We start from the raw sequence: 12,415 nt of genomic DNA, 5'->3' as shown, positions 1-12,415 counted from the left end.
CCAGAAAGACCATGCAGAATTTAAGACCTTTGAGGAAGGGATTCCAGACAAGCTAATTACCTTTGGCAATATAGCAAAGGTATTCTAAAGGGCTGGGGGGGCAAAGGAAAGGAGCAAAGTCACTGCAGACACATTTGTTTATATTGCATTGCCTGGGAACTGTGCAGGTTGGCACCAATGTTCCCTCTAAGCTGTGGAGTCTTGTGAGCAAAAATTCTACTTTGTGAGCTTCTGGCATTAAAGTTGTGAGCTACTGGCAGTAAAAGTTGTGAGCTACTATATAAATTAGCTTGCTTTAGAGCCATTTTTCCTGAGCTGAGACAAAAATTTGTGAGCTGGAAGCTAAAAAATTGTGAGCTAGCTCACACTAACTCAGCTTAGAGGGAACATTGGTTGGCACTCACATATATTTAAAAAAACTGGGAATGGCCTTCCATGTATAAACTCCATATGCCTCCAGGGTCCTCCATCCTTATGTAAATGACCATTTTTTGGTGTTTGTGTATTTTAAACACAATTGGGCTTTTTGTTAAGTGTAGATAGGACTTTGTAGATTCCAACCCCCCCAATCATTCTTTCTCTAACCAATCTATATAGAAGCATTCCAATATTGTTTCATAAAGACATTAATTTTCGTTGTCTTTGTCCATTACAAAACTAGGAAGTTGGAAAAACATATAAAGAGGGATATCTGAGGCAATCTTTTTGCCAAATATCAATCACTGCAATGAAAGACTTTGATTTCAAGAAAACACTGTAATACAAACAGCTAGTTTTAGATGGCACATAAATTTAGGAAGAGAAACCTTTTGGGTAAGGTCGGAAAGTGCTAAAGTAGGGGGTATGAAAGGGATAATTCCTGTCATTTAAGTTATTTTAAGCCAATTCTAGTTCTTCAGTGCTTTCCTCAGCTTTGAGGGAAGTTTTTGCTCAAAAGCACTCTTTTCTGCTGTGAGTTCAAACTTAATTTTTTGAAGTCTCATGTTTCGGTAAAAATATAGAAAACTTGGAAGGCTGAGTATTGTCTTGTGATAAGAATAGTAAAGTACCCTTTGTATCCTTCCTGTTTCTCAAACCAATTTGGCAACTGTTTTCCATAGTGAACTCACAGAATGGTCATGGGAGTTTTAATGAGAGGAATGTAAATGATTAACAATTCTGGGCAGCTCTTCTCCCTAGACAGCTGAACATTTCAGAGATATGAACCACCTCCATTCTTAAGATGTTTGTAGCTGTGAGGCTTTATTGTGTTGTTCCGTTCTGAGTTATGCAGTTGCTTATCTAACCCTGTTTGGTTTGTATTTTCTTTTAGGGCTGAGTAGGATGTCAGTCCCCACGATGTCCTGAATGTGGAGAGTAGTGGAAGAAGAGGAGATAATCCACAGATCACTTTTCTCTGCTGCCTTTGGTTTGTTTCTGTTTATTTTGTGGGTAGATCAATGCACAGCTATTGCTGGATGTGACACTTCCACCATGTGGCTCTTAAGGCTAAAGTACCACCTGTCAGTCAACATTTGGACTCTGCTGCTTCTGGGGAGCGCTTGGCTGCCCTTATCAGAAGGCACCCCCAAGTCCTCCTCTCCCTTTAGGACTTTCCAGGTCACAGACTGGAGTTTGACACACTTGGTGGTCCACAATAAAACTGGAGAGGTGTATGTAGGTGCTGTCAACCGGATCTATAAGCTTGCAAACAACCTCACACTGCTGCGCACTCATGTGACGGGGCCAGTGGATGACAATGAGAAGTGCTACCCACCACCCAGTGTGCAGTCATGCCCACATGGCCTAGTCAGCACGAACAACGTTAACAAGTTGCTTCTGGTGGATTACTCTGGGAACCGGCTGATAGCCTGTGGCAGTGCTTCTCAGGGCATCTGCCAGTTCCTGCGTTTAGATGACCTTTTCAAGTTGGGCGAACCCCACCACCGCAAGGAGCACTATCTCTCCAGTGTGAATGAGTCAGGGACCATGTCAGGTGTCATCATTGAAGTGCAAAATGGGCAGAACAAACTCTTCATCGGTACACCCATTGATGGCAAGTCTGAGTATTTTCCTACCCTGTCCAGCCGCAAGCTGATGGACAGTGAGGAGAATGCAGAAATGTTTGGCTTTGTTTACCAGGATGAATTTGTCTCTTCCCAGCTCAAGATCCCATCAGACACGCTTTCCAAGTTCCCCACATTTGATATCTATTACATCTACAGCTTCAGCAGTGAGCAGTTTGTCTACTACCTGACCTTGCAGTTGGACACCCAACTTACCTCACCTGATTCGACTGGAGAGCAATTCTTCACCTCTAAGGTCGTCCGGCTATGCGTGGGTGATCCCAAATTCTACTCATATGTGGAATTCCCCATTGGTTGCGTTCGAGATGGCATTGAATACCGCCTGATTCAAGATGCTTACCTCAGCAAGCCTGGGAAGGCGCTGGCCAAACAGCTGGGCATCACAGAGCATGAGGATATCCTCTTTACAGTCTTCTCTCAGGGCCAGAAGAACAGGGTCAAGCCTCCAAAGGAATCTGTCCTTTGCCTCTTCACACTGAAGAAAATCAAAGACAAAATCAAGGAACGCATCCAGTCCTGTTATCGTGGGGAAGGGAAGCTCTCTTTGCCTTGGCTATTAAACAAGGAATTGGGCTGCATAAACTCAGTAAGTAATTCCCCCCTCCCCCATCATTTCCATACCTTTCCTCCTGATTCTGATGAGTCCAAGGCTTCCACTGAGATGCCAGTTTTGCATTCCTAGTTCACAACATCTGTGAGTTAGGGCCCCTGGTTGGGGACATGGAAACTTTTTCTGTGATAATTCCTGTTTCAGCTATGTTGATATTTTGCTATGTGGTATTTTGTTAGTATAGTAGCCCTTTAGAAAGTCACAGATTTTGGAAGGCCACACATCTTTCCCAGATGTTGAACCCTTCAGCCTTGGGTTGACTCTCTTAACGGTCATTTTCTTTTCATTTTTCATATCCCTTGATCAGACGATAAGTATTGCTGGCAGTACAGAACTGAACAGCTATATGGGTTACTACAAAGAAGAAGAGTTGGACTGATTTCGCACTCAGCTTACCCCGCTGTCATGTTCCTCTTCTCTGCGCAGCGTCCTTTGGATTTCTCACTATCTGCTCTGGAGCTGCAGGAAACATTGCGGTTTTCGTGCAGCAAATGGAAACGGCTAAAAACCAGTTTCCGTTTGCCCTGCGAAAACCATGATATTTGCTGCAGCTCTGGATCAGATAGTGGGAAATCCAATGGATGCTGCACGGAGAAGAAGAACATGACAGCGGGGTAAGCTGAGTGCGAAATCGGTCTTGGTTTTTATATCCTGCTTTTCTCTACCCTAACAAAAAGCAGCTTACAATCTCCTTCCCTTCCTGTCCTCACAACAGACACCTTGTGAGGTAGGTTGGACTGAGAGATCTGAGAGAACTGTGACTGTCCCAAGGTTATCAAGCAGGCTCCATGTGGAGGAAGAGTGGGGAATCAAACCTGGTTCTCCAGGTTAGTCTGCTGCTCTTACCTGCTATGCCACACTGGCTCCCAGTGGCTTAGATCCATGCATGCTTCCCTTCAGATACTGCAGAGGCAGTATTCCACTTCAGAACCCACTTTCTCTTTTTCTCGGTATTTGCACTACTACACCATTGTCTACACCCATGCCCCAAAGTGCCTAATGTGGGAGCAGTGTGCCCTGCAGCTGAGGAGTGCCTCCATAACAACTGGAGAGAAGCATGAGGATGATCAAATGACAAGATGTGAGGTGTTATCCACCTCATATGTGCCCTTGCATCTCTACAGAAAACATGCGCAAGGAAGATTAGCTAGTTGTGATGTTCTAAATAGACCTGAGTTGCTATTTTATGCTAGTATCTTCCATCCAACCCCAAATCAAACAATAAAAGAGTCCATTAAAGAGAATGTGAGTACAAGGAAATTGTATGAACAGTAGTCCCATCTTCCCATTCATAGATACCTCCCAGTTTGTAGATGTGTACAAAGCACAACTGGAGTGTCAGGTTTTGTGGGCAATTAGAAGTGAACCATTGCCCCAGGGGAAATGGGAGTGAGCCAACATCTGAAGATGCTCTTTCTCAACCACGGAATAAGTTACCTGTCTATCCTGAGGGAAGCATTTTCTGTGGGCTGTTGCTAAGACAAACACTGGAGCTTTATTGTTCTGTTCCATTGTGTTTCGTCTGTGGCAAGGCAGGGAGTGGAGCCTGTTTTGTTTTATGAACTATATCTGGGTTCCTTTTCAGATAATATAAAATATAAATGGTCATAGAAGAAGAAGAAGATATTGGATTTATATCCTGCCCTCCACACCGAAGAGTCTCAGAGCGGCTCACAATCTCCTTTACCTTCCTCCCCCACAACAGACACCCTGTGAGGTGGGTGGGGCTGGAGAGGGCTCTCACAGCACTCTCTGCCAGCATAGAGAGGCAATTCCAGCTACTTGTGATGGAAAGGAAAGGTCCCCTGTGCAAGCACCAGTCGTTTCTGACTCTGGGGTGATGCTGCTTTCACAAGGGTGGTTTGCAATTGCCTTCCCCGGTCATTACACTTTCCCCCCAGAAAGATGGGTACTCATTTTACCGACTTCAGAAGGATGGAAGGCTGAGTCAACCTCAGGCCACCTACCTGAAACAACTTCCGCTGGAATCAAACTCAGGTCGTGAGCAGAGGGCTCCGACTGCAGTACTGCAGCTTTACTACTTTGCGCCACGGGGCTCTGTGATGAACATGATATAAAAGACCTTTTAAAACTGTGATACACTAGGCAGTGTCATAGGACAAAGGTGAATATTTCTGGGAACTATTCTGAGTTGCAGAAAGCTGACATTCTGAACTGGTTGTTCCAATTCATAACTAAATTCAATAGTGCTGGCATAAGGCTTTATGTGCTAGGCTAGGGTGCCCAAGCTGCCCCTCCTCGCTCTCTGCCAGCATGTGGGGAGTAAGAAGATGGTACTGCCCTCCTCATCCCCCCTTCCCCCACCACAGTGAGGTAAAGTGGCAAGGGAAGGAGCTTGAGGAAGAGGGTAATTACAGGCCTGACATGGCTCCCTGAAGGTGGGAGGAAAAGAGGAGCAGGTTCACCACTGGCCACCCACTGAGGACAGGAGTGCCTCCTGCAGTTGTCACTTGCTATGGCAGACTCAGATGCTGTGGCTGAGCCAGCAGGTGGGGACAACAGGACTGGTTGCAGCCCCTCCACCTCTGGTGCCCTATGTGATAGAGTAAGTGTGCCTAGTGGATGGGCCATCCCTGAAATTCAATGGGATATGTAATGTGATGGTGGCAGAGTACAAATGCCCACTGCTTTTCATGGGTCTCTCTCCTTACATACATTTAAAACTGAACCCAGACTTCACAGGTGTTTAAGTTGACTGCAAATAAATCTGTTCTGGCCCACTCCTCTCCCCCATCTTTGTGGCAGTAGAGGGCCTCTAGGAGTTGTTAGCAGTAGTGAACATTTAGGCCCTTAAAATTATGACGGTCAAGATTATTTTGAACCACATGTAATGTAGTCCCCCTGTATTCCAGCAGTTGTGGATGCTTGCTGCAGTGTCAAAGTCTTGAGTTTCGCCACTTCCTAATGATGCCTGGAACTCTCATAACCACTGAATCTTGCTTTCAGTAAGTTTGAGAATGTGAAGGCATCTTTGAGAATGACACTTAGCTGGTAAGTGGGTGGGTAGTTATTAGCTCCTATTAACATCCTCAACATTATATTCCTAATAATACCGTCAGGACTGTGAAGGGCAGATTTAGAATGGGATGGCATTTTAATTGAATTAATTTGATTTAAATGGCCCCATTCCAAATTGGCCACAGGGCAGTCCATCAATAGATACATGTTTATACATGTAGCTGAATCTGATCCCTCGTCTTGTTTTCAGAAAATAATGACATAGTTTAATGTACCATCTCCTTCCTTCTGGGGACTGAACTTTGAATTGCCATAAGAACACAGCCCAACAGCATGTGGGTAGTGAGTGGGTACAGTGAGTAGAAGATGGGGTTTTGGGTTCATTAAAGCAGTGTTTCCCAAAAGCAAGTCACGAAGCCTCTGAAAGTGGTTGGTGGGCCATCCCTCCCTAGTAGCCAGTCCTGTGTTTTGCATTATTCTTTCTCTCCTCATTCTTCTTGTCAACATCTCTACTATGTTCTTGCCTCCCACCTTCCTTTGTGGCAGTGAGGGAAGGAAATCTGTCCAGCAACTGGTAACTTTATGGTAGTACCTAGAAAAAGGAGGAAATGGAAAGTCCCTTGCTTGGGGACTGCTTCCCCCTTTGTGTGATGTTTGTGTGTTTCTCAACAACTAGTTGGTCACTGTAGAAAATGCAGTGCTGGACTAGATGAGTGACAAGGTCATAGTTTGCTTTGGATGCCAACCTTGGACTGGCCCTGGATGGGTCACCACACCAAGTTAATTTGTACTTGTAGCAAAAAGGTTTGGAACTACTGCATTAAATAAACCTAGGACAATTCATACCTTTTCTAGCATTAAAATAGTGGGGAATAGTAGGGTATAAAGTCAGGGCTGGAAGATGAAAGATGGAGATAGTTTAAGTTCTCTCTGTTTGTTATCTAACAGATAATCCTTTATTTGAAGGCTCAGGAGCCATCCTTTATTTGAAGAACTGCTTTATTCCAAAATGTCTTAGCCTGGAAGCACAGAAGATATGCTCATTATGCTGTTCCACATCTTGGTGTGTTACAGATGACCATTTTACCACACATTTTTCTGCCTGATGTGGTCAAATCTTCCTTACTGCTTGGTGGGTAATACTGTTGACTAAGCTGTGGAAGAGCTCACCCTAGGTAATTTAGCCATTTGTGTGGGCTCATTGTGGTATGAAAAGAGATGTCTGTAAATCAGATGATGGCTTCTTAACTGCTTTAGTAGCTGTAACTGTATGGTTTCAGGTGGTCATTTGTAGTCTCTGGCCAGGCTGCAGTCATAACTTACTGTATGTCCTCTCCCAGCATCTGTTCAGAAACTGGGAGAAGCATAGGTCAGTGAAGGAATGCTGGGCTGGAGAGCTGCTTCATAGGCTGCCATATGGCAAGAGTTTAAGCTACTTCTGTTGTTTTCAGTCATCTTTTTTCTATTCATAGTGGCAATTGCTTCTTTTTTGAATGTGACAGCTCTGCTATAGCGTAATTTAGTATTATTGAGGCAAGGAATCTGTTGTGAATCTAGCATAGTGTAGTGCTAAAACAGGGATAGCCTGTTCTTGTCAGATTTATTTATTAATTATTTTATTTTATTTATATCCTGCCCTCTCTGCCGAAGCAGGCTCAGGGCGGCTCACAACATAAAACCACAACAAACAGTTAAAATCAATACATATAATAAATTACACATTCAATTAAAACAGTCACACCATCAATAATTAAAACAATTGGTGCTAATCTCTTTGATGTTATGTTTCAACTAAATGGAGTTATGGAACTGACTGTAGAGTTTGCCCATGAGAAGAGAATAGGCAGCAGACTCCTGTGCTGTTTGGAAGAGCCTGGGTTAGAGATACAAAATGTGCTGCAAAAAGCTTGACCTGTGTCCTTGTACTTTAATAAACTCATAATCATGATAAATAATCACTTTCTGAATAGGATAATCTATGTTCGGCTCTGACACATCCTGTTTAGTTTTCTTGCTTAATCTTACTGTGGTCAGAAAACAGGCAAATAAGAAATGTTAACTTACTAGTAGGAAATTTAACTGGTCAGTATGGAAGCCCAGTCTAGGTTTGAGTGCTGGGCAAGCTCAGCAGGCCAGATCTTTCTTTCACTTTTGGGAAGAGAACAGGTTTCCTTGAAAAGTGAAAACAAGCACATAGGCTGAAACACACCTGAGACTAATCATATTTGGGAACAGGTTGCTCTTTTTCTGCTGCAGTTATCTTGTATGTCAGAGACTGTCTGCCTTCTTTCCTTGCTAGACTTTCCCTTTTCAAAATGAAACATTGGACATTATTATTAATTTCATTTTATATTACCTTTAGAGCTCAGGGCAGTTTTACATGGTCCCACCTCTGCCTGTTTTATCTTCACATTGGGACTTTTTTTGTGGAAAAAGCCCAGCAGGAACTCATTTTCATATTAGGCCACACACTCCAACACCAAGCCAGCCAGAACTGCGTTCCTGCTCAAAAAAAGCCTTGCTTCACATCAACTGTAGGGTGGTAGCTGTGTGGTGTAATTAGAGCATTGGAGTGAGACTTGGGACACCCATTTTCAAAGCTTGCTAGATTACCTTGGCCTGTCACACATTAAGCCTAACCTAACTCACAGGGTGGTGGTTAGGATAAAGTGGAGGAGAGGAGAGTGAGGTAAGCCCCATTGGGGGACCCCCAGATTAGCCCATGATCATACAGTGATCATCATAGCTGAGTAGGTATTTGAACTGGGCCTCTCAGGTTCTAGTCACACTCTTCCCATCCCACCACATTAACTGAATATGAAAAATAACCCTCGCTGCTGCTGAGAGGTGAAGGGGGCAATGGGGAGAGTGTTCCAAGGTCTCACAGAAAGTAGCATTACTTCTTTTGGCTTGAATGTTTCTAACCTTCCCATTCTCTTGTACTTTCCTTTGGAGAAGTAAAATTCTCAAAAGTGGTGGGTTGGAGCCTACTGGCAATGTATTATGTTTAGGTCACCAGGACTGTCGCACAGAGCATTGAGGATAGAGTGGCATAAGGAGAAGGCAAGGCTAATGGGTAGTTCCTAAACAAAAGCAGGCTCTGTTTGTGAATCCTTTTAATAGTGTAAACTGCTGGCCTTAAGTATTTAATGTTATGCTATTTTATAGTTAGGCTTTTAAAAGCCTCTGGGGTGCTGAAATAAGTGCATAACATTATATACTTGATTTTACTATCCATCTTTCCCTTCATTTGTTTTTTTCCGTTTTCTTTTCTTTTTTAAATCTTGGGTTATTTATTAAAAGGTATACTTTGGGGGTAAGGTCATTTAAAAAAAATTCTGCAATGCCTTCTTGTTTTAGGTGTTTATCATTAATCCTTCAAATGAGTCCTGCAGGCCTGTCATTTTAGAGGTTGGGAGAAAGAGGAGATTTCGGTGGAGGTGGTGGCAAGAGGAAAATGGGATGGGGGAGGATCCTGCAGCAAGGTTCAGGCTTGAACATATCCAGGGTTATGATATTTGTTAGTTTTGTCCTATCTTATCACCACTGAGCTCAGGTGGCATATATGGCCGTTCCCCAATTTTATCTCTACAATAGCCCTGTGAGGTCAGTTAAGCTGAGACTGTGTAAATGGCCAAGGTCACCCAATGAGCTTCATAGCAGAATTTGTACCTGAGTCTCCCTGGTTGTAGTAACCACCACACTGCATTCTCTCTCCAGACTGCACTCAGATCAAAGGACACAAAACCCCCCAAATAAATGTTATTTTAAAATAATTTGTTCTGGTTGTCTTTTATGTATAATATCAAAACCTTTATCTGGAACATGGGGGAGGGGGGCAGCAGAAGAGTCAGTTGTCTCTTCCTGTCCCTCCCTAATTGGCATCTTGGGACCCTGTGGTGAATGCCAGGAACCTAGAAGCCAGAGGGCTGAGACACTGGAGTTTCTTCTTCTTTTGCGAGTGGATTGTGTAGCAGTGCAGTGTGTGCTGATCAAGTTTTTTGAGTGTGTGTGTATATATAGATATATGTGTTGCTGCAGGAACACAGGCTGGACACGAGTCCTCTTGTTAAAATGTAGACAGAGGAGCACAAAACAGGATTATTATTTTTTTGCTCTCTTTCATAAATTACAAACACAGTGGAGAAAACAGACCACTCTATGGGAGCAGGTGGTTCAGCTACACCCACCTGGAGTGGCTTGTGCACAGGCATCCATTTGTAATTGTCCTGGGCAGCCCCTCCTTTCTCCTCTCCAGGCTCTGAGGAAAACAGCTAACAGCTGCCTGACAAAGTAAAGGGTTTGCTGTCAAGAGCGCTGGGCTCGCAAATCTGATTTTGGCTCCAAACTAATTCAATTTTGGTGGGAAATGATGAAATCGTTACACTACTGCCTGCTGGGTCACATAACTGCTGACTCAGGGGAAGGAGATGCCTTACTCTGCTCTCGCCTTTCCCCTCCCTTCATTCTTTCCATAGTCCTTGGCCTGCAGTACAGGTTTTGGGAGCCAAGTGTTGCTCAGATCAGTTGTGATTCCCTTGAGGGTCGCCCTGAGCAAGTAGGAGGAAGGCAGAGGGAAAAATGTGAAGCAAGAAATGTGACTATGAATGTAGGAAGGCTGAGACAATAAATGCACTCCATTGAAAACAAAGTGGACAGCTGTTTCTCTCCACCCATATTCTGATGTTGGGAGTTTTCTCTGTAGACCAGCAGAAATTCTTTGCAAGATGTCCTTGAAGGAAATATTGAGCACTGGGGATGCGCATTGTAATGGGTCCTGGCCACCAGAAGCTCCCCCAGTCATTCCGTTCTGCCAGTTGCAGCCCCCCACCATTTTAATCAGAATTTGCCAAGAAACAGAAAACATGGAAACTTTCCCTATTAGAATGCAGTTTCCTGTGGCATGGTCCAGAAAGGAGGTGTTCTTTTTTCTATATTTGAATTACTGAGCAATGGAATGGAAACCTCTTGTCCTTGGGCCCCAGAGACCCACATATCCATAAGAGTAATCTCTGCCTGAAATAGCAGAAAGGTGGTCATGTGCTTGATTATTTAGCATCAGTCAAGAATCTGGACTAGTTATTCAAGTGAAGTTTCTTTTGCTGATCCCTTTTGGTGAGTTGCTGTTGGTAGAAATGTGGGCTTGAAATTAGTTGGAGAAACATATTAACTTATTGAAATCCCAGTCTCAGAAGACCCTACAGCTGTTCTGGGTTTTCTAGCTGTTGGTCTGGGACCCATAGGAAGTGGACACTGTACACCAGCGCACATTATTTTGTCAAGCTTTGAGACAGGCCCAGGGGACCATTAAGCATGTGCTGCTGATGCTTTTGATGTCCCTCTCATGCATACTGAAAATTTCCTGTTGAATCAGCCTCAGAAAGCAAAGCATTATTTTGTTTTACAAGTAATTTTATGTAACAAGAAGAGGATCATTGGGTCCCTTGTGTTTTGTATTCCTTTCTGGGCCTGCTTTTTGACTTCCGGTCCTAGAACAGAGCCACATGGAAAAAAAGAATTAACCTCTCAGCCTTTCAATCCCGAAGGCAATGACTTAAGTCCCATATCAGTTTTATTTGCCCCCACGGTAGTTTTTCTATCTCAACATAAGTGCAATCTAACTTGACCTCACAGATTTACCACAGTTACCTCGTTCTGAAGGAGCCGAGGTCTGATTGAAATACTCCGGTTCCCATTATTGACAGCTTAGGTTTCCCCTTTAGAATGGAGTTTCTCACTGCAGGGTTTGAGAAGAACATGGCATGATGTTATAAATTGACCATTATACTTCTATGACTATTGGTATTTTATAAGATTTAACAGAGCAGAATTGGCATGTTCCCTCCATAGTCATAAAACAGGCAGATAAAGGAGGAGGATTAGTAATACTTAATATGGGAGATTATAAAAGAGAATATTTTAGATAGTTGAGCAATGAGGAATATTATCAAAAACTATCTTATGACCCTACTCCTCCTCCATGTTCAGAATATTTTGAGCGTTATGTTACGTGAGGGAGTTAATCTAGGATTCATTACTGAACAACAATATCAGTTTCTCTGTAATTCTTATCCTAGGGTACCTAGGGTACTATTCAGTGCCAAAGATTCATAAACCCTATAGTATCAGGCTGTGGGTCACTGCTTGAACCATGTGCAAGATATTTAGATCATATACTGAAACCCTTTGTGGAACAATTACTCCGATATAAGAGACTGAGGGGTGACATGATAGAGGTTTACAAGATTATGCATGGGATAGAGAAGGTAGAGAAAGAAGTACTCTTCTCCCTTTCTCACAGTACAAGAACTCATGGACACTCAATGAAATTGCTGAGCAGTCGAGTTAGAATGAATAAAAGGAAGTACTTCTTCACCCAAAGGGTGATTAACTCATGAAATTCACTGCTACAGGAGGTGGTGGTGGCTGCAAGAATAACGAGCTTCAAGAAGAGATTGGATAAACATATGGAGCAGAGGTCCATCAGTGGCTATTAGCCTCAGCCTATTGTTGGAACTCTCTGTCTGGGGCAAGTGATGTTCTGGATTCTTGGTGCTTGGGAAGGGCAACAGTGTGAGGGGTTCTAGTGTCCTGGCCCCACTGATGGACCTCCTGATGGCACCTGGTGGGTTTTTTTTTGGTGACTGTGTGACACAGAGTGTTGGACTGGATGGGCCATTGGCCCACTCCAGCATGGCTTCTCCTATGTTCTTATGTTCTAGCGTTGGCAAAGACGGCTTTCCCAGTGGTCCAATCTTCA

The 12,415-nt window shown here is 43.5% G+C and overlaps 1 protein-coding gene across 8 annotated transcripts in view; it reads left to right on the top strand.

Moving 5' to 3' along the window:
• PLXNA1 (plexin A1) overlaps window positions 1-12,415 on the top strand; it is a 483,656-nt gene that overhangs the window by 61,362 nt on the left and 409,879 nt on the right. For all 8 annotated transcript variants that reach the window (XM_060239681.1, XM_060239686.1, XM_060239682.1 and 5 more), the window contains exon 2: window positions 1,313-2,652. In XM_060239681.1, coding sequence (XP_060095664.1) covers window positions 1,348-2,652 — 1,305 coding nt within the window. In that variant the 5' untranslated portion in view covers window positions 1,313-1,347. The remainder of the gene's footprint in view (window positions 1-1,312; window positions 2,653-12,415) is intronic.

Source organism: Heteronotia binoei, chromosome 5 (assembly GCF_032191835.1).
Source record: "Heteronotia binoei isolate CCM8104 ecotype False Entrance Well chromosome 5, APGP_CSIRO_Hbin_v1, whole genome shotgun sequence".
Taxonomy (NCBI): Eukaryota; Metazoa; Chordata; class Lepidosauria; order Squamata; family Gekkonidae; genus Heteronotia; species Heteronotia binoei.
The sequence above is the reverse complement of the archived record's forward strand: the minus strand, read 5'-3'. Positions and strand labels throughout refer to the sequence as shown.